Source organism: Mustela lutreola, chromosome 17, assembly GCF_030435805.1.
Source record: "Mustela lutreola isolate mMusLut2 chromosome 17, mMusLut2.pri, whole genome shotgun sequence".
Lineage (NCBI taxonomy): Eukaryota > Metazoa > Chordata > Mammalia > Carnivora > Mustelidae > Mustela > Mustela lutreola.
In genome coordinates, this window is record NC_081306.1 from 991,454 (window position 1) to 1,010,072 (window position 18,619).

Sequence of the window (18,619 nt, forward strand, 5' to 3'; positions counted from 1 at the left end):
TTCCTTTCCCAGCGGGAGTAAGTGGCGGGTGTAGCGGGTGGAACGGAGCCGCCCCACCCAGACCTCTGGGCCACGAATCATTCACTCGTGGGCGCTGGCTTCCTGCCGGGCGGTATTTCAGCCCCGCTGTCCCCCCGGAGCCCCCCGCCCACAAACTCACTGAAGGCGCCACCGCTAAGAAACAGAGACCAGTTTAGTTTTATTAGAGTCGGGATCGGGTGGCTGCAAGGCATTGGCCAGCGGAGGCCTAACAGGGTCCCCTACTCCTGGTCCTTGGCGTCACCATGCGTGATGACGTAGCAGATGTTCTTGTAGTCTACGTTGCCTCCCACGTCGGGGGGGAAGGCTGCCCACATGTTCCTGATCTGGGGAAAGATGTAGGGGCGACTCCGACGGGTTCTGTCTGCTGCCCTCCCCCTTCCCTCTGCTTCCCCCGGGCCCCCTCCCCTGCTCACCTCTTCCTGGGAGAAGCGGTCACACTGCGTGGTGAGCAATTCCTCCAGGCTGGAGAGAGGGGACATACGGGGAGTTGAGATCGGGCTTCGTGGTTCCTCTCCACTCCCTCCCACCTCATCTGGTCGCCATTCCTAGTAGCAGCTTGAAAACCGAAGTCACGCTAGATCCCTCACTGGTCTTCCAAAGAGTCTGGCCTCCGAGTGTTTGCTCTTCCCCTCCTATATGTGCTGTGAAGATGTAATCCTATTGCCCATTTCCACGGTCCTAATTTTTCCCGTAGCCCCTCCATCATACCTAACATCTGGTAAGAATTTAAGGAGGCTTGGGCACCTGGGTTAAGTCTGCTAAGCAGCTGCCTTCGGCCCAAGTCATGATCCTGGGATCCTGGGATCCTGGGATGGAGCCCAGCTCAGCAGGGAGCATGCTTCTCCCTTTCTCCCTATCCCCACTGCCCCCATGCTCGCTCACTCTCAAACAAATAACATCTAAAACAAAACCAAAAACAAACAAACAAAAACTTAAAAAAAAAAAAAAGAATTTAAGGAGGCTTTGTGGGCCAGAGAAGCTGGAGGGGTCACTTACAACTGCTTCTTGATGGTGCCCTTCCCCTCAGGGTCCAGGACCTTGAAGGCGCCAGTGATCACATCCTCAGGGTCGGCACCTGGAGGATCAGAAGACACAGGGTCTGTCCCTGAAAGGTCTGGGGAGAGGCAGCGGGGGGCTCAGACCCTGGACACCTCATTTACCTTTGAGCTTCTCCCCAAACATGGTCAGGAAGACGGTGAAGTTGATGGGACCACTGGCTTCCTTCATCATGGCGTCTAGCTCCTCATTCTTCACATTGAGGCGCCCTGGAGCAGGGTGGGGGAAGCTGGCGTGGGCTCCCATGGCCAAGGGTTGATCCTTCCCATAAATTCAGATCATCCCACCCATTTTTCGTCCGGGTGGACTGAGGCCCAGCGTGGAGCCCGCAGGGCTGAAACCCAAGGCTTCTGAATTCCCGGTACTCGGAAGCCTTGAATCTTTACAGGTGGGATAAGGGGCTCACCCATGGCTGCGAAGGTGTCCCGCAGATCCTCCTTGTCAATAATGCCATCCCGGTTCTGGTCGATTACCGTGAAGGCCTGTGGAAGGCAGGGGCAAGGAGAGGTTAGGTGCCCCGTGGCCAGGCTTCAGCATCTTTACCCCAGGCAGATCAGATTCTGGTCCCCAGCCAGCTGTTCCCTTGCATGCCAAATGCGGAGGGGAGCAAGGAGTTCTAAGCCCTTCCCCTCCCCCCAAACAGGTGCACATTCCAGGGAGGCAGTATTGGGGGGAGGGGCGGCAGGGGGTCAGTCTTCAGTCTCCCTTCTCCCCTTACTCACCTCCTTGAACTCCTGGATCTGAGTCTGGTCAAACATGGAGAAGACATTGGAGCTTCCGCCTTCTGCCACTGCCCTTCTCTTGGCCTTCTTGGGTGCCTGGGGTTGGGGTGGGGGTGAGGAGTGGGCAAAGGGGTCCATGAGCTAATGCCTCCTCCTCTTTGGAGGCAACGGATTAGATTCAGGGTTCTTTGAGTTGAGTCATTTTTTAAAAGCAACGCTTCTGGCTTTAGGCTTTCCCCGCCTTATGACCTCTTTGCTGAGGGGACATGCTTTGGTGCAACCCCACATTCGTATCCTCCATCCTTCCCAACAAGTGGGACTCAACAAATCCCCTTCTCAGTGTCCTGAGCTTGCCTTCTCTGAGTCCCAGACTCGCTGTGTGACCCTGATCTACTCACTCAGCCTGTCTGAATCTCTGCTGTTATTAATAAAATGGGAGTTGAAATCCTTGCCTGACTGATCCCAGAGGGTTTTAGGAAGGGGGGTGCAGGAAGCTATGGAGCATGCATTGAGAGGGATGGGTCTCCTGTGTGTGGAGAGTCTGGGCAGATGATCCTTGGCAGACTTAAGCAGATTTAGACCATGGTTCTGTATGCTCCTCATTAACAATGCCAAGAAAGAGAGGATTCATCTGTTTCCTCTTACTGGACTGGGAATTGGCTACTTTCTTTTAAAAAGTGAGGCTGCCTTGAGGTCAGAGGGATCCGGGTAGGGGCTGGGGGATTCTTACCATGTCTTCAGTCTCCTGGGGGCAAGGCTGTGGCTCTGGCTGGAAAGGAGCAGAGTCAGCCTGTGCCTGTCCCTCTGGGGTTATATAGTCCTGCCCCAGGGAGCCCTCAACATACCAGGGTAACCTTAGCCTTGTGGGTGCCCACCCCAGTTACCAAAATAGCCCAGCTCAGGGCCTCTCCTTTCTTGGAGGGCCGGCAGCAGCTGGAGCCCAGGAAGGGAGGAGGGAGTGGGTCTCGGGATGCAGGTCTCCCTAGGACCTGGGCAGGAAAGGATGTTCTCTTTCCCAAAAGGGGGCTCAAATGTGCCAGAGTTCAGAGAGGAACCAAAGTGAGGTACAGTACTGGGAGAATGATCGAACAGGCCCCTGCACCCCTGAGTGGGATGAGTCCATATTTATTTATTTATTTATGTCTAAAACACTCCTTGTTTTGAAATTAACATTTTTCTGTTTCCATGTATTTGTATTTTTTTAAATCTTTTTTTTTTTAAGGTTTTATTTATTTATTTGACAGAGAGAGATCACAAGTAGGCAGAGAGGCAGGCAGAGAAAGAGAGAGAGGGAAGCAGGCTCCCCGCTGAGCAGAGAGCCCGATGTGGGGCTCCATCCCAGGACCCTGAGATCATGACCCGAGCCAAAGACAGTGGCTCAACCCACTGAGCCACCCAGGCACCCCCTGTATTTTTTTAAAAAAAGATTTTTATTTTTAGGTCATTTCTTCACCCAGTGTGGGGCTCAAACTTACAACCCAGAAATCAAGAATTGCATGCTTTAACCAACTGAGCCAGCCAGGCACTCTATCCAGATTGAAAGCCAGCAAAATTACTGAGGACTTAGAGTATGCCAGGCACTGGGCTGTGCTTCATGGGTGCCCCTTGGCAAGCACAGCTCCCACTCCCATTGCGGGAGTACACAGTCAAGTGTATGTGTGTGGGGTGCTGGTAGAATTGAAAGGGAGACAGCGGTCTGGGGAAGCTGAAGAATCAAGACGGTCTTCTATATCCCCTCTGGTGGAGGCAGGGAGGATGTTTCGAGAAAAGATGCCAAGTATGGAATGACTTGGGAGAAAGAGGCTAGACTGCCCGGAGCAGAAAGCCTGCACTGTGATCCTGGGCTTGGTGCTTCAGCTCCCGGGGCCCTGTTTTCCCCATCCCACATAACTTGTGGCTAGGAACGCTATTTGGAAACAATTTCATGAAATATAGTCATTCCAATTAATACTTATGCTTTGCCTTGGTGCAGGTACAGCCTAGCTGTGGAGACAAGATAAAGGGAGAAAATGACATAATAGCCGATTAGGAGCACAGAAGTACAGGGCCCCTGTGTGGGAGGAGGCGATGACTTCATGAAGGCCAGGAGAAGTGAGTCAGGTCAAAGTGGAAGGGCAGGCATACTAAGCGGAGACACAGATGGACAAAGCCCTAGAGGAGTGAAAAAACAGGTCGCCAGAACGGTGTTGGGACTGGAGCAGAGCGTGTAAGCTGGAGACTGGGAGGGCTGAGGACTGAGACCTTGGCAACCTTGGAAAAGTTTGAAACAGGAGAACACAATCTAACATGCATCTATAATCATTTCCTTGGATCCTATTGGGAAATTTGGAACTCAGAGGAGGTCAGAGCACCAAGAGGGACACTAGTTGGTCACCTCCTCCCAGTCGGGATGGCCAGTGGTTCCTTTCTCTCCCTTCTGGGCAGGAACCACCCCAGCTGACTGTGTGGCGTTGAGGTACCCTCGCCCACGGAAACAGTGGTGAGGAAACCCCAGGAGGCCAAGGTTGGCAAGCACACCCATCTCCTCCTTCTCTTGCTCCCTCTAGGACCCAGTGTCCTGAGGAAGGTGCCTCCTCCCTTTGCCCTCCTCCAGGCTCATGCCGATGTCTCTAAGACATTTTCTTTTCTGGGCACTGGGGCTCAGCCACCTGTTGCCTCTAAGAAAAGAGAAGGAGCCACCCTAAACTTAGCGGCTGCCCTTGGCCTCCTACACTGGCTCCTCCCTGCATCAATCGACAGCTGTCTCACCTTATATGGTTACCATGGGGGTCTAGGCCCAGGGAGGAGCCCACTTAATCCTGGGTTCTGCAAGGGGAGATAAGCTCCAAAGAGGGAAAGGGAGGAAGTGCTCAGGTCAAATGGATCAAATGGAAAGGGAGGAAATTGAGGAGAAGCAGATCAGGAGCTGTATATCTAACCCAGACACTGAATGGAAATACCCAGGATCTGGGTCTGAGCTGGGAGTGAGTAGCCTAAGAGAACTCAGAAACCAAGGAGGACCTGGGACATTGGGAGCTAGGCCTGACTGAACTTTCAGGAGGTGGACCCTTTATGGAAATTGGGGACCTCTAACCCTGAGGCTCAAAGAGATGTGGGGTCAGAGAGAAGAGGGACTCCTAAAGTCAGGACTCTGTGTTTGTCATGTATGGTAGCCTGGGGGCTCATGAGATTGGGGTCTGCATCTCAGCAGAAAATGAGAGTATAAAGAGGTGTGGCGGTGATGGGAGAGGAGTTGATGGGTCCCCGATCCCCCAAAGAATAAGAACACAGATACAGGAGTTCATGGTTTGGGGTCTAGGATACCCACTACGATGTGGGGGTGGGGGGCATTGAGAGGATGAGGTCCAAGGAATTAGAGCCTGGATTCTGGGGAGGAGCTGAGATAGATTGGGGGGGGGGGGCTGCTGAGGAGAGGAACTTAGGGCTTGGGATTCCTATAGGAAACGGAGGATCCAGGGAAATGGGACGCTTAGGGGATGTGGGGGCTCTGGTTATAGTCGTCTGGGCTTTGAATGTTGAGGCTGCTTGCGGGCCTAGAGGAAAATTAGAGACAACGTGAAGGTTGAGGGTCCTTGATCAGGCCAGTGGATCTCTGATGGGACGTCACACACCACCAGAGTGAGGCGGCTCTGGATGCAGAATGGGAGCCCGGGGGCGCTTGGCTGGTTCAGTCGGTAGGGCTTGCGGCTCTCCATCCCGGGGTGAGTTCAAGCCCCACCGCGCTCGCTGGAGAGAGAGAGAATGGCAGCCCCAAGAGGACTCAAGCCAAGCAGCGCGGCCTCCTTATTGGCTAAGGGCTGCTCGAAGGTCCGCGGCCCCCGCCTGCTCTCGGCGCTGTCCCCAACTGTCACCTCCTCCTGCGCCTGTCCCCGGCTGTCACCGATGTCCCTGGGCTGGCACCGCCTGCTGGCCGCGCCGCGACCCTCTGGAGGCTGCCATTGGCTGAGACCGCCGTCTATCTTCCCTCTCTGCCGCTTAAGCGAGGGAATGCGCTCATTGGCTGACGAAGCAAATTCATAGCAAACCTGGCCCGCCCCCCCAGCTGTCATTCCTTCCTGACCTTCTTGGGAGACCTGAAGCATTCCGCAGCTCTTCCTATTGACTGCGGTTGCTGTCTGTCACCGCCCCGATTCACCGCTGTCGGTCAACTTGCCCTCCTCCGACTCCCGCTTTTCATTGGCTCCCTTTTTACTGTTTCCAGCGGCCGCTCCCGCCTCCTCCCGCGGTCACTCACCCTCTAGCCACTTTCATTGGCCAGAAGGTTCAGCTTCCCGCTTTTCGATTAGTTATCCCTTTGGTTCCGCCTCCTCCTGCCTTCGCTCGCCCTCTCATTGGTCTTCTAGCCCTGCCCTCCATTTCCTCTTTCCAAATTACCCAGCCCCTTCCCACCGCCAACCCCACCCACCCTTCCAACCATTGGCAGAAACCCAGTTCCCTCTCTCCTATTATTCGTCCGAACCCTCTGACGAGGCGGGAGGAAAAAAAGGAGCGCGATGGGACTGCGCGCGCGCAGGCGTGAAACGCCGAAACGCCGGCCGCTTCGCCGGCTCCGGGGCATGTGCGCAGGCGCGAGGTCGGCCGCTCGCCTGAAGCAGGAGGGAGGGGGCGGCCGCGAGAGAGCGCGAGGGGTGAGAGGGCGCGAGCGGGACCCCCGCGCCGGGCGCCCCGGGACCCCTGCCACGCCTCCGCGCGCCCGGCGGCGGCCCGCGCGCCGCCCCCGCCCCCGTCCCCGCCGCGCGCCGGGCCGCGCCCTTCTCCTTCTCCCCTTCCTCGGCGGGCGGCGCGCGGCGGCCTGAGGGGCGGCGCCTTCTGCGGCCGCCCCGGCGAGGGGATGTGAGGGTAGGCCCGCGGCCATGGACACCGGCCCGGCGCCCCTGGTGGCCCCGCCGCGCCGTCATGGCGCCCCCGCCGCCCCCTCGCCGCCGCCCCGCGGCTCCCGGGCCGGACCCATCGTGGTGGTGGCCCCGGGGCCGCCAGTGACCACGGCCACTTCGGCCCCGGTCAGCCTGGTGCCCCCCGGGGAGGCGCGGCCCGCCTGGGCCCCGGAGCCCCCGCAGACGTCGGCCCCGGCCCCGGCCCCGGCCTCGACCGCCGCGAGCAGCACGGTAGTGGTGCTGACGCTGGAGGCCTCACCCGAAGCCGCGAGGGCGCCGGTCTCCCCCGGCCCAGAACCCCCGGTGCCCGCGGCGGTGGCCGGAACCGAGACGTCCGTGGCTTTGGGCCCGGGGGCTGACTCTCCGAAGACGGAAGAGGCTAGACCCTCCCCCGTCCCTGGACCGGGGACCCCCACCGGGACCCCCACCCGGACCCCCAGCCGGACCCCTTCCAGAACGGCTCCTGGGGCTCTGATCGCCAAACCCCCGCTTGCCCCCAAGCCGGGAGCCACAGCTGCCCCGGGAGTGACTGCGCGGGTTGCAGCAGGGACCGCGGGACAGGTGACAAGTGGACATGGAGCTGCAGCAGCGACATCAGCATCCACCGCACAGGCTCCAGAGGACCCCTCGGGGCCTGGCCCGGGCGCGTCCGGGACGTGTGAGGCTCTGGTAGCTGTCGTGACGGTCACCCCGGCTCCGGAGCCCGCTGAAAACTCTCAGGACCTAGGCTCCACGTCCAGCCTGGGGCCGGGCATCTCTGGGCCTCGAGGGCAGGCCCCGGACACTCTGAGCTACTTGGACTCTGTGAGCCTCATGTCTGGGACCTTGGAGTCCTTGGCGGATGATGTGAGCTCCATGGGCTCAGACTCGGAGATAAACGGGCTGGCCCTGCGCAAGACGGACAAGTATGGCTTCCTCGGAGGCAGCCAGTATTCGGGCAGTCTGTGAGTACCCGGTGGGCGTCCAGTGGGACTGCTTCAGGGGAGCAGAGGTTGGGGAGGAGGAAATGACACGCCTTGCCCAGACTCTGGCGGCCCGGCCTCCTTTGAGGCTGCAGGGGAGCGGCTCCAGCGGAGGAGTGAGGTGCTCCGCGTTCCCGCTCGAGCCCGGAGCATCCTGAGGTTCCGATGGCGCTTGCGTGTTGGAGTTTCAGACCAGGTGCCGGGAGTTGGGGGTTGCAGCTGGGCTTTGAGTGTGTCCGGTGCTCTTGAGCTGGCTCTTGCCTATTTCCGTGCCTCGGTTTCCTTCTCTGTAAAGTGAAAGGTTGAATGACACCGCACCTAAGGTCATCCCAGGTGCTAGATGCAGAACTCCAGCTATGGGCCGGATAGTCTGGAAAGCTGGCTGGGCAGGGTTGTGGCGGAGCTCGCTGGTGCCTGAGGGGAAAGGAGGGGTGCAGGCATCTCCCCACCCCGTAGCCCTAGGTCTGATGGGGCCGTGCGATGGGGAAGTCGTGGATGGAGGGGAGACCCTGAAGGCAGGGCTCTTGTGCAGCACAGAGAAGGGCGGTCTTGTGTTCTTACTTAAGGAAAGGGGTTGGGGGAGCCTCTTCCCCATTTCCTCATCTCCGCGGCCCGGCTTGCTCTTTCCTAGTTCCCTCCAGGGGCCTGAGTCACTCCTGATGGAGGAGTGTGATCGCCTCTGACTTCTTCCTTCCCTCTCTCTGGATCCGGCGCATTGTTCCTGTAGCCCTTCACCTGCTGGTCCGGTCAGCCTCCAGCACCGCCCGAGCACCCCGCTGCCAGACCTGTGCTGGGCGCTAGGGATGGAATAGTTGTTTCAAGGTGCTCATCATCCAGGGGGAGAAACACATACTTCAAGAGTTGGTTTCAGTACGTGTTAGGGTTAGCCTAGAGATCATCACAGGATTTTCTGAACATCTAGGGAAGGGACCCACTCAGAAGTCCGCTGAGGCTGGTGGGAATGCAGAAGAATGAAGAGGATTTAGTTGTGTATGTGCGTGTTGGGGTGGGGGGCACCTGCCTGGGGTTGGGGGAAGCACTTGGGAGGATAATCTAAGCATGTTTTATAATCCCCAAAATAGAAAATCTTTGAGCATCAACCTTCATGGTCTTAGGAAGGCACCGAAGTTTGACCTTGGTGTTTTCCCATGCACAGAGGAGGCATTGTTGTACCCAATTTATAGGTGAAGAAACAGGATGGAAGTAGTTGAGTGAATTACCCCACTCACATCTGGATCTGTGTGATGGGCTTCTTGTCAGTACTATGCTGCCCTAGGGAGCTTGGATTGAATTGGATTTTAGTGAGCTCCCCCTTGTGTGCTAGGCACCATGCTGGTTGCTCTTTCTATGCTTTGTAATTTTGTCCCTCTAAAATCTATCATCAGGGCACCTGGGTGGCTCAGTCGGTTAAGCATCTGCCTTCAGCTCGGGTCATGATCCCAGGGTCCTGGGATTGAGTCCCACATCAGGCTCCCTGCTCAGCCAGGAGCCTGCTTCTCCCTCTGCCTGCTGCTCCCCCTGCCTGTGCTCTCTCTCATGCTCTCTCTGTGTCAAATAAATAAAAGTCTTTTAAAAAATAAAATAAAATCTATCATCTGGGCTGGAGGAATATATTTCTGAGGCAAGACTGACTGAGGTACATGTTACCCTAAAAGCTTGTCGCTCCCCACTGGACACAGGATAAAGTCCCAAGTGCTCTATTTTGCAGATAGGCTCCTTAGTATCTGGCTTTGCCAGCCGTTCTGGTCTTCTCTCTCACGACTGCTTACCACGTACTTCATCCTGCGGTCCTGTTGGACAGCGGGCTGTAGTCTCTCCCCTCCTATTCCGGCTTCCGCACCTGCCAGGAACACCTTTCTCCCCCTTCTTGCCTTAGTATGTCCTGTTTAGTCCTTCATGGCTTATAACTCGATGTCTCCTCCTCCAGGAAGCCGTTTCTGGTATCCATTGCTCCTACTTCAGTCGGTGTCTCTTCTGTGCAATTTTTCTCATTGCCTTTCCCATACTCCATTGTAATTATCTGCCTTGCAAGCTTGTGACCTTCTTGAGGGCAGGAAAGATATTATCTTATTCTTCTGATCCTTAGCAGGGTTTGGAACTGACTTTGGATGGAAATTAATGAGAGGTGTTTAAGGGGCTCCTAAGACAAAAGAAACTAGTATTTAATGAGCCCTCCCATTTACCAGTCCTTTATATAGTTTCTCAGTAATCCTCTCATAACTTTGTGATGTAGGTGGCGACATCCCTTTTTTATAGAAGAGGAAGAGACTCAGGTAATCACTTGCCAAGATTCCCCAACTTCTAATGGACGGACCTGGGATTTGAGCTCAGGTCTGTCTGGAAACTCCAGCTCGCTCTTCCATTCCACTCACCTCCTGGTGCTTGGCTCCTACAAGTAACTGTTTTCAAGGCTCATGGGGCATCTTGAGTGTGAGGCTGTGACAGAGCAGTGGGCAAACTGTGGAGGGAAAACTTCCTGTACTTGGGAATCGAGGGTGATTTCAGGAAGGAGGAGGTAGAGGGGATTGTAGATGGCCAAGGAGATCACAGGAGTCTGACGGGAGGAGACTCAGATAGTTGCTTCTAAGGAGCAGAGAAATATATTTGTTCTCGATTTTATTTTGTGGATAATTATTGTTGTTACTGAGCACTTGCTGTTTGCTACCTCGTATGACCTCCATCTTACAAATGCCGAAATTGAGGCTCAGAATTCGGTGACTTGCCCAAGGTCACACAAGGAATGAGTGGTAAAGCTAGAACCTGGACCCAGGTCTCATGCAAAGTGTGGTTTTTAAATATTCTGTATCCTACCCCCCAAACTTGTATGTGCCATAAGCAGGATTTGAACACACCCAGCATGTATATAGATCCACCATGAGAGCTCAACCTTTGTATAGAGATTCCTTCCAAAGAGAAGTCCTTTCTGTGTGGTGAGCAAGGCTCTTGGATGGCTAAGCGGCCAGATGTCCTGATGGCTTGGTAGCTCACAAAATGCTTTTGCATCCAGTCTCTCATTTGAAACCGGGGAGGTGGCCTGCTTCGGTTCTGCCAGCAGTCCCTGCTTTACACGACTCCTTCTGACCCCTTCCATGTTCCCTTCATCCTGCAGAGAGAGCTCCATTCCCGTAGATGTGGCTCGGCAGCGGGAGCTCAAATGGCTGGAGATGTTCAGTAACTGGGATAAGTGGCTGTCACGGCGTTTCCAGAAGGTTTGGAAGGCTGAGTGGTGGGCAGGCCAATGGGCCTGGTTGTGGAGAGGTCTGGGAGGGCTCATGTGCTCCGGGGAAGCCGTGTTCTTGCTCTCTAGACTACACTGGGGGCAGGTGGTGCTTGGGCCTGGGGGGAGGAGCAGCTTTGCTAATAGAAGGCCAGGCCAGGTCCAGTGGAGTCCAGCCAATGGGATGTGTGAGGGGTGTGCCAGGAAGCCTGAGGACTGCTGGGGAAAGCCTGGAGGCTCTGCCAGCCCCTGGAGCTGCTGCCCTGCCCGCCGTTCTGTCTTAGGTGAAGCTGCGCTGCCGGAAGGGGATCCCCTCTTCCCTCAGAGCCAAGGCCTGGCAGTACCTGTCCAATAGCAAGGAACTCCTGGAGCAGAACCCTGGCAAGTTTGAGGTGTGTCCAGGGTATGGGGATGTGACATGGTGTGAAGGGTATCATCAGTCCCCCAGATCCTGAGATCATCCCTGCTGTCGCATTGCAGGAGCTGGAACGGGCGCCTGGGGACCCGAAGTGGCTGGATGTGATTGAGAAGGACCTGCACCGCCAGTTCCCTTTCCATGAGATGTTTGCTGCTCGAGGGGGGCATGGGTAAGATGGCTGGACCGCGTGCGTCAGTCAGCAAGCATTGGTAGAGGGCTCCAGTGGATACAGGGCTGGGTTGGAAGTGGTTCTTGCTCTCCAGGGCTTGTAGGAGAGCGGCGCTTAACGGGCTGAGTGTCAGGCCATATTGAAGGAAACGTCCTGGGAGGAAGATTCTGACTTGGAATCTTGGGGGACTGCTGGAGGCGGGACAGGAGGGCACAACAACATACCGAAGAGGTTGCATTTGCACTGGGTTTTGAAGGACAGATGGGAGCAGAGCAGGGGCAGGTTTGTCGTGGCTGGGGGTTTCTGTCTGGGGTGTGCAGTTGGGTAGAGCTGAGGCTGGAGAAGCAGTTTAGGGCCAGGTCACCAAAGGCCCTTAAAAACGTGCCAGGCACTTGTACTTCTGTTGTATCTACTAGGCTTCCCCGAGATGTGTATATATCAGTCCTTAGTAGTATGCAAGATGGTATCAAGTGGTTCTCAAGTGGACTTTCTTCTTTAGTTGGTTCATCTTTTCAGCAGATACTTAACTCCTGCTGTCTGCCAGGCACTGGTCTAGCCACAGATGACAGCAGTTAACAAGAGACAAAAACTCCTGCCCCTATGCAGCTTACTACATTTTAGCGGGGATAGACAATACATAAGGAAGCCAAAGAAAAAGTATGTTGCATGTGAAATGGTGGTAAGTATGAAAGAGGAGTTTAAAACCAGAATCGGGAATGGAGAATGAGAATGGAGATGGAGTCACAAGTGACCGGATCTGTGTTCTGAAAGGATCATTCTGACGGCTGTGCTGAGAACAGAACGTAAGGGGACAAGGACAGAAGCAGAGAGACCCGTATGGAGGCCACTTCTGTAATCCAGTAGTGACATACAGACCAGAATGGTAGCTGTGGAACTCTGAGGACAAGGTATATATTCTGAAGGTAGAGCCAGAAGGATTTGCCAGCGGATTGGATGCGGAGTAAGAGGGAGCGAGCGAGAGAGGACGATTCAGGCTGACTCGGAAGGTTTGGGGCCTGAGAAACAAGAAGAATGGAATTTTATATATTGATGTGGATGGGGAAGATGGGGGAAAAGAAGTTTGAGGGGTACGTCAGGAGCTCAGTTATGGAATATGAGGCTTGGAATGCTGATTTGATGTCCAGATGGAGACGCCGAGTAAGTCGGATGGACGTCTGCCGCATCCAGGTCGGGGACTTGGGGAGAAGTTTAAAGTGGAGGTGAGCTGGAGATTGTCCGCTTCCAGGTGGGACTAAGTCTCACCCATAGGACTGGATGAGATCATCAGAGCAGCAAGTGTAGATATAAAAGGAAGCTCAAAGACTGAGGCCTGCAGCTCCAGCATTTTCTGGAATGGGAAGATGAGAACGAACCAATGAGGGAGACTCGAAACAAACTGGAGAGGTAGAAGGAAAACCAGGGCCGTGTGATTTCTGGAAGTGAACTGAAGAGGGGTTTCAGGTCCGGCTGCTTGAAATCCTGCTGATGAGTCAAGTCAAGTCAAGTCTGCAGATTGATCTCGGGACTCAGCACAGTGGAGGTCATTGGTGACCCTGATAAGAGCCGTTTTGTGCGGGGCAGTGGGTTAAAGCCTGACTGCAGAACGGGAGGAGAGAGCTTGATGGCAGCGAGTCTGTCCCCTGAAGTGTTGCTGAGTGGGTAAGGAGGGAAATGATGTGGTGTTTGGAGGGGGAGGGGGGGCAAGAGACATTTTTTTTTTTAAGCAGGAGGAAATAACAGATGTTGGTAAGCCAAGGGGAATGATCTAATAGGGAGAGGAAATCTGATGGTGCGGGAGAGGTGGGAGCTGGCTGCGGTGATGGCCCGTGTAGGTGAGAGCGGATGGGCAGCGGCGCCCAAGAGGAAAGGCTGCGTTTGGCCAGGATCACAGACAGCTTCCCCAGAGCCACGAGGGAGGAAACAGGGACACGTGCAGGAGGCAGGTGAGGGAAGCACGGGAGCTTGTGGGCACTTCGTGTCCCTGGAATAGGTATTAGAGAGAATAACTAGTGCGTCCAACCGGTCCTTTCACGGATGCCGTTGCAAAGCGGAGAAAAGATACGAAGTGAAAAAGAGCGGGGGGTATGCAAACAAAGCACAAATGAAGATCACACTTTAGTGACTACATTTTGGGATAGAAGAGGTCATTTTTATGTTTTTCTGGGTAAGAAATGAGGGTTTGTGCTACGGAATGGCTGCGGAGGCTGAAGGAACAGGCACAAATGAAATTCAAGAGGTGAGATTTGGTGATGAGCCACTGGAACTGATGAAGGCCTCTCTTTTCCAATGTGGGGCTGACAGAACGGATCCCCAGACGCAGTGACGGCGCACCTTCAAGAGAGGAGCGGGGTCGAGGGCAGGGACTTGATCCTTTTGGTCGCAGAGACCAGAGAAAGGTCTGACGCACAGCTGGCTTCCCAGGCCTTCTCCAAGAACCAGGGCCCACTGGACACAGTGGTGGGGACCTGATTCAGTCCAGTGAGGCAGATGAGGCGGGCCCTGCCCTGGGAAAGCCCCTGCCCTGGGGTGCTAAAAGCATTCAGACAGTGTGACAGGAGGGCCGATGGCTGTAGGCAGTGGAAGCTTCCCCAAGAAGGTGACCTTGAAGGTCTACAGGATGGTGGCAGATGAAGAAGGGAGAGAGAGCACAGCCTGTGCGGGGGAACGGGTAGGGAGCAGGTGGGGTGTGCAGGCAGGGTGTGAGGCTGCAGCCTGGAATGCTTTGGTTATGGTCGGAGTCTTTGGCTTCATCTTGATGGGCAGCACTCGGAGCATCAGTGGAGGCCTGTGGTGGCAAAGCTGTGAGGTTAATCTGGAAGTGGGTCTAGGCAGGGTCTGGAATGGGACTGGGCAGGGAGAGCAGGCTTGGTTTGGGGCAGAGAGCCCCCAGCCCCTGGGATTGCCCTCATCGTCTTCCTCAATGCCCGCAGGCAGCAGGACCTGTACCGAATCCTGAAGGCCTACACCATCTACCGGCCCGATGAGGGCTACTGCCAGGCCCAGGCCCCTGTGGCCGCCGTGCTGCTCATGCATATGCCTGCGGAGGTCAGCATCCCCTGGTCCTGGGAGGGGAGGGCCCGGGAGGACCTGGGCCTGCAGCGGCGACCGGGGAGCACTCTCCTCCGTTTCTCAGGCCCCATCTCTCCCCCGCTTGCTCTTGCCCTCCTCAGCAAGCTTTCTGGTGCCTGGTGCAGATCTGTGACAAGTACCTCCCCGGCTACTACAGCGCAGGGCTGGTGAGTGTGCAAAGGCTCGGGCGCCCCAGGCCGCGGGGAGGTCCTTGTCCTGCGCATTTGTCCTCCACCCTGCGCCTCTCCCACTGAAGTAAGGATCTCCTCCCAGCGACAGGGCTGCCCTGAGGGGGTCCCCGTAGACCCCCTCATGGCTTCTCCCACCCGCAGGAGGCCATTCAGCTGGACGGAGAGATCTTTTTTGCGCTGTTGCGCCGGGCCTCCCCACTGGCGCACCGGCACCTGCGGCGGCAGCGCATCGACCCCGTGCTCTACATGACCGAGTGGTTCATGTGCATCTTCGCCCGCACCCTGCCCTGGGCGTCCGTGCTGCGTGTTTGGGACATGTTCTTCTGTGAAGGTACTTCTGCATCCGTTCAGCCCACGGCAGGGCCTGGGGTTTCCACAGTGGCTGCCAGAGAGGGGCGTGCTGCCGGGAGGTACGCCGGGGCCTTGGCTTCCCTGTATGTGGTGTGGGGGCCGGAGAAACTGGGGCCCGGTCTTGGCTCTGCCATCAGCCCGAAGTCTACTCCCTCCCGGGAACCTGAAACCCAAGGCAGCTCCTTTCCCTCCGTGGGGCCTCCATTTCCTCATCTGTGAGGACGGCAGTAAGCTGGGCACAGGGGGCTGCGGTTCCAGCCCTGATCGCTTGTGCTCTCTTTTTCTGCCTTCCCAGGCGTCAAGATCATCTTCCGGGTGGCCCTGGTGCTGCTGAGGCACACGCTGGGCTCAGTGGAGAAGCTTCGCTCCTGTCAGGGCATGTACGAGACCATGGAGCAGCTGCGCAACCTGCCCCAGCAGTGCATGCAGGAGGACTTCCTGGTGCACGAGGTAGGCCACAGGCCACGGCGGCCCAAGGCCACAGCACCTGCTTCTGCCTGCCCCCGCCCTCCCCTTCCCCTTCCCCTGCATCCTGCTACCCAGTCCTTCTCCGTCTAGGTGACCACCCTCCCAGTGACGGAAGCACTGATTGAGCGAGAGAACACGGCCCAGCTCAAGAAGTGGCGGGAAACCCGGGGCGAGCTGCAGTATCGGCCCTCTCGGCGACTACATGGCTCCCGGGCCATCCATGAGGAGCGGCGGCGACAGCAGCCACCCCTGGGCCCCTCTTCCAGCCTTCTGAGCCTCCCTGGCCTCAAGAGCCGAGGTTCCCGGGCAGCTGGGGGGGCCCCCTCTCCACCCCCTCCTGCCCGCCGGGCCAGTGTGGGGCCTGCCCCAGGGCCTGTGGTCACCGCTGAGGGACTGCATCCATCCCTTCCTTCGCCTACTGGCAACAGCACCCCACTGGGTTCCAGCAAGGAGACTCGAAAGCAGGAGAAGGAGCGGCAGAAACAGGAGAAGGAACGGGAGAGGGAGCGGCAGAAGCAGGAGAAGGAACGGGAGAGGCAGGAGAAGGAGCGCCAGAAGCGGGAAAGAGAGCAGGAGAAGGAGCAACAGAAGCAGGAGAAGGAGCGCCAGAAGCAGGAGAAGAAGGCCCAAGGCAGGAAGCTCTCGCTGCGTCGAAAGGCAGATGGGCCCCCGGCCCCCCAGGATGGTGGGGACAGGTCCTCGGCATCTGAGGCCCGGCAGGATGCTTACTTCTGACCTGTCTTAGGGCTGGACTGCATGGCCTCCCTCTTCCTTGGTCAAGAGCAGGCCCGGCCTGGGGCAGCCGTGAACAAGTCTGGAGCCCTCACCTCCAGTTGGGCCCGGCTGGGGTCTCTGTCAGTCCTGCCCCAGTTCCCTCTGGGGTCCGTCCCAGGTGCAGTCCTGATGGGCGGTTTGTCACCTCGGAGGTGACTTGGCAGTGGGAATCAGCAGTTTTCAGATTCTTACACCAGTTGCTCCCCTTATCTGTGCGTGGAGCTGGGTTCCTTTTCCCCTTCTTCAGCTGTGCCGGTCCCCTCTTCCTGCCTGGGGCCAAGGCTCTCCTCGCTCTCCTTCTGGACATCTCTGTTGTAATTATGTACAGAGGACCTGGGGGGTCCAGGGTGGGTGTGTTCTCTGTCTTCTGTCCTTGAGTTCTCCTTCCCCAGTGTTCTTGCACTCACTTATTTAAAGGGACACGCGCTGGAGCAGGACATGCCCCCCCCACCTGCCATCCTGGCTCTTTCCTCTCACCCACCTTCCTGTGTGTTCTCTGGCTTCTCCTGCTCTGTCTCCGCCAGGGTCCCCACCTTTCGCCTTGTTTCCCTCCAGCCCCTATCTGGGGAAGGGGTCTTCCCTGGAGCTCCAGGGGGTGGAACCCAATGTTTACATTCTCTTCTGTCTCTGCTCCCACCCTGTGCGGCGCTTTGAGGAATCAGAAAAGAACCTGCTGTTGTACCTGGGCTTGTCTCCTGCTTTGTTATTTGACGATGGGGGGCAGAGTAAGGACTGGACAGGGGGTGGAAAACAGTGGAGTAAGCGGGATCTGGGTGTCGACTGCAGCAGTTGGCTGGTCTTGGCAGGTAGGTACCTCTTGGCCTTTGGTCCATCTTTCAGTCCCTCATCAACAGCTCTTGAGCTCCGGCTCCTCCTCTGCCTGGGATCTGTTGCTTCCATTGTTACTGGCCTGGGGCCTTCCACGCACGACCTGCAGCACCCGGATCTCCTTCCCGAAGTGCTCGTGCAACTCCTGGAAGCTGGAGGGGGTACTGAGGGTGGCTACGAAGCCACAGCCCTCTGGGGGTGAGCCGGGCTCTTGGCCAGCTGCCTGGCAGAGCTCCCGGTACTGGGCCTCCAGGGTGGGTAGGAGCGCCACCAGCTGCCTGCAGCTCGCCCCAGCCAGCGCCCACAGCCAGGCTCCCAGCTCTTCCTGATTTTCTGCTGCCAGCTTGTAGGCCCGTCCACCTGTGCCCTCAACCCTGGGGGTCAGGATGGTAAAGGCATGGGGTTCTGTGGCCCCAAGGCGTGGCTCCACCTGGCAGTTTTCCAAGAGAATGAGGCCCAGGGGTGTGTGGTCCGCTTGGCTCTCCAGGTAGAAGAGGAGGTTTCCCCGGAGGACGAACCAGCGGCGTTGGTAGCTGGTGTTTCGGGCTCCCTTCTTTAGCAAAATGCCCTCCCGGTCTGGAGCCTGTGCTCTGCAGCCACGGAAGAAACTGAGCACGGACTTCTGGTGCAGTTTCATGGTAATCCGATCTGAGAGTCAACCCTGGGGCGGCAGAGAAGAGAGGTGGTCCTGGCCCAGTGGGATTTAAGACTGTCCGCCAGAGGTCGCGGTCTTGCCCCCACGGCACTGGGACCCACACCTCCCACCTCCAGCTCTGCCCCTCGGGCCAGTTTGCAAACTGGGCAGGGGCCGCTCGCCTGGGCTCCCGTCTACCTGCGGCTGCGGTCTGAGAGGCACTGGTGCCCTTTTGCAGGCCTACCTGAGGTCAGGGCACAAGAGACGTCTGGCCTGAGTACCGGGCACAGGTATCCCCGTCACCTTTCCGGCGACTCCCCACCCCGCAAGGCAGGAACTGGCCCGGGGGCAGGCGTGGGGTGAAGGACTTCCCCTGGGTCCTAAAGAGAGCGGAGTTCCGCCCACGCCCCCAGAGCCATCCGGGGCCGCCGCGGGGAGAAGAGCGAGGCCGAACCTCGGAGTGGGAGTGGGCAGAGCTGGACCCTGGGAGGAAAGGCAGGGTTCCCAAAGAGATGGCGAGGGGCGCAAAGCTCTGGGCCAGCCCTGGGGAAGGGGGACAACCCTGGAAAGGGAAACGGGCCGAAACCCACGGTCCCATTTCGGTCCCGTCATGGCCCCGGGCGCCCCTTTAAGCAGAGCGCGCCCCCATTTCTCCCCAGAGCCTGTAACTGCTGTAGGAGGGAGCCGAAACCGCATCCGGCCAGCCCTGTCGTCGGACCGGGGTCTAGGCGTGCAGGCGGCCCTCGTCGCCGCCACTGTCGCCCCCCGCGGCGCACGTCACGCTGGGGAGGGCGGAGCCGTCTTCCCCCGCTCCGGGCGCACTTCCGCCCGCTCCTCCGCTAGT

At 57.4% G+C, this 18,619-nt stretch overlaps 3 protein-coding genes across 4 annotated transcripts; 1 reads left to right on the top strand and 2 right to left on the bottom strand.

The window, feature by feature from the left end:
- Positions 1 to 175: 175 nt before the first annotated feature.
- Positions 176 to 5,986, bottom strand: MYL11 (myosin light chain 11). Of its 2 annotated transcripts, none has more exons than XM_059154138.1 (7): positions 5,881 to 5,986; positions 1,821 to 1,916; positions 1,505 to 1,580; positions 1,203 to 1,307; positions 1,039 to 1,117; positions 456 to 504; positions 176 to 365 (listed from the first exon to the last, which is right to left on the bottom strand). In XM_059154138.1, the coding sequence occupies exons 2-7, from the start codon at positions 1,854 to 1,856 to the stop codon at positions 261 to 263; spliced, it is 450 nt and encodes a 149-aa protein (XP_059010121.1). In that variant the 5' UTR covers positions 1,857 to 1,916; positions 5,881 to 5,986; the 3' UTR covers positions 176 to 260. The 2 variants fall into 2 exon arrangements, with proteins under 2 accessions (XP_059010121.1, XP_059010120.1); XM_059154137.1 differs by lacking the exon at positions 5,881 to 5,986 and adding an exon at positions 2,551 to 2,658.
- Positions 5,987 to 6,339: 353 nt separating this feature from the next.
- Positions 6,340 to 16,999, top strand: TBC1D10B (TBC1 domain family member 10B). Its single transcript, XM_059154121.1, has 9 exons — positions 6,340 to 7,638; positions 10,766 to 10,865; positions 11,158 to 11,265; positions 11,354 to 11,460; positions 14,391 to 14,505; positions 14,631 to 14,696; positions 14,862 to 15,051; positions 15,367 to 15,521; positions 15,630 to 16,999. Exons 1-9 carry the CDS (start codon positions 6,674 to 6,676, stop codon positions 16,272 to 16,274), a joined length of 2,451 nt encoding a protein of 816 aa, XP_059010104.1. The 5' UTR covers positions 6,340 to 6,673; the 3' UTR covers positions 16,275 to 16,999.
- Positions 16,988 to 18,499, bottom strand: LOC131819254 (sesquipedalian-1-like). The gene is made up of 2 exons (XM_059154124.1): positions 18,020 to 18,499; positions 16,988 to 17,802 (listed from the first exon to the last, which is right to left on the bottom strand). The coding sequence occupies exon 2, from the start codon at positions 17,776 to 17,778 to the stop codon at positions 17,161 to 17,163; it is 618 nt and encodes a 205-aa protein (XP_059010107.1). The 5' UTR covers positions 17,779 to 17,802; positions 18,020 to 18,499; the 3' UTR covers positions 16,988 to 17,160.
- Between the last annotated feature and the right edge of the window lie 120 nt (positions 18,500 to 18,619).

Excerpts from the sequence above, each read along its gene's own strand:
- MYL11 (XM_059154137.1), bottom strand. Across the intron at positions 1,308-1,504 it reads GGACACCTTCGCAGCCATGG|GGCGCCTCAATGTGAAGAAT; the intron begins GTGAGCCCCTTA and ends ACCCTGCTCCAG. Across the intron at positions 505-1,038 it reads GGCACCATCAAGAAGCAGTT|CCTGGAGGAATTGCTCACCA; the intron begins GTAAGTGACCCC and ends CCCTCTCTCCAG.
- TBC1D10B (XM_059154121.1), top strand. The coding sequence starts at position 6,674 with ATGGACACCGGCCCGGCGCCCCTGGTGGCCCCGCCGCGCCGTCATGGC. Across the intron at positions 10,866-11,157 it reads TGTCACGGCGTTTCCAGAAG|GTGAAGCTGCGCTGCCGGAA; the intron begins GTTTGGAAGGCT and ends GTTCTGTCTTAG. Across the intron at positions 15,522-15,629 it reads AGGACTTCCTGGTGCACGAG|GTGACCACCCTCCCAGTGAC; the intron begins GTAGGCCACAGG and ends TTCTCCGTCTAG.
- LOC131819254 (XM_059154124.1), bottom strand. The coding sequence starts at position 17,778 with ATGAAACTGCACCAGAAGTCCGTGCTCAGTTTCTTCCGTGGCTGCAGA.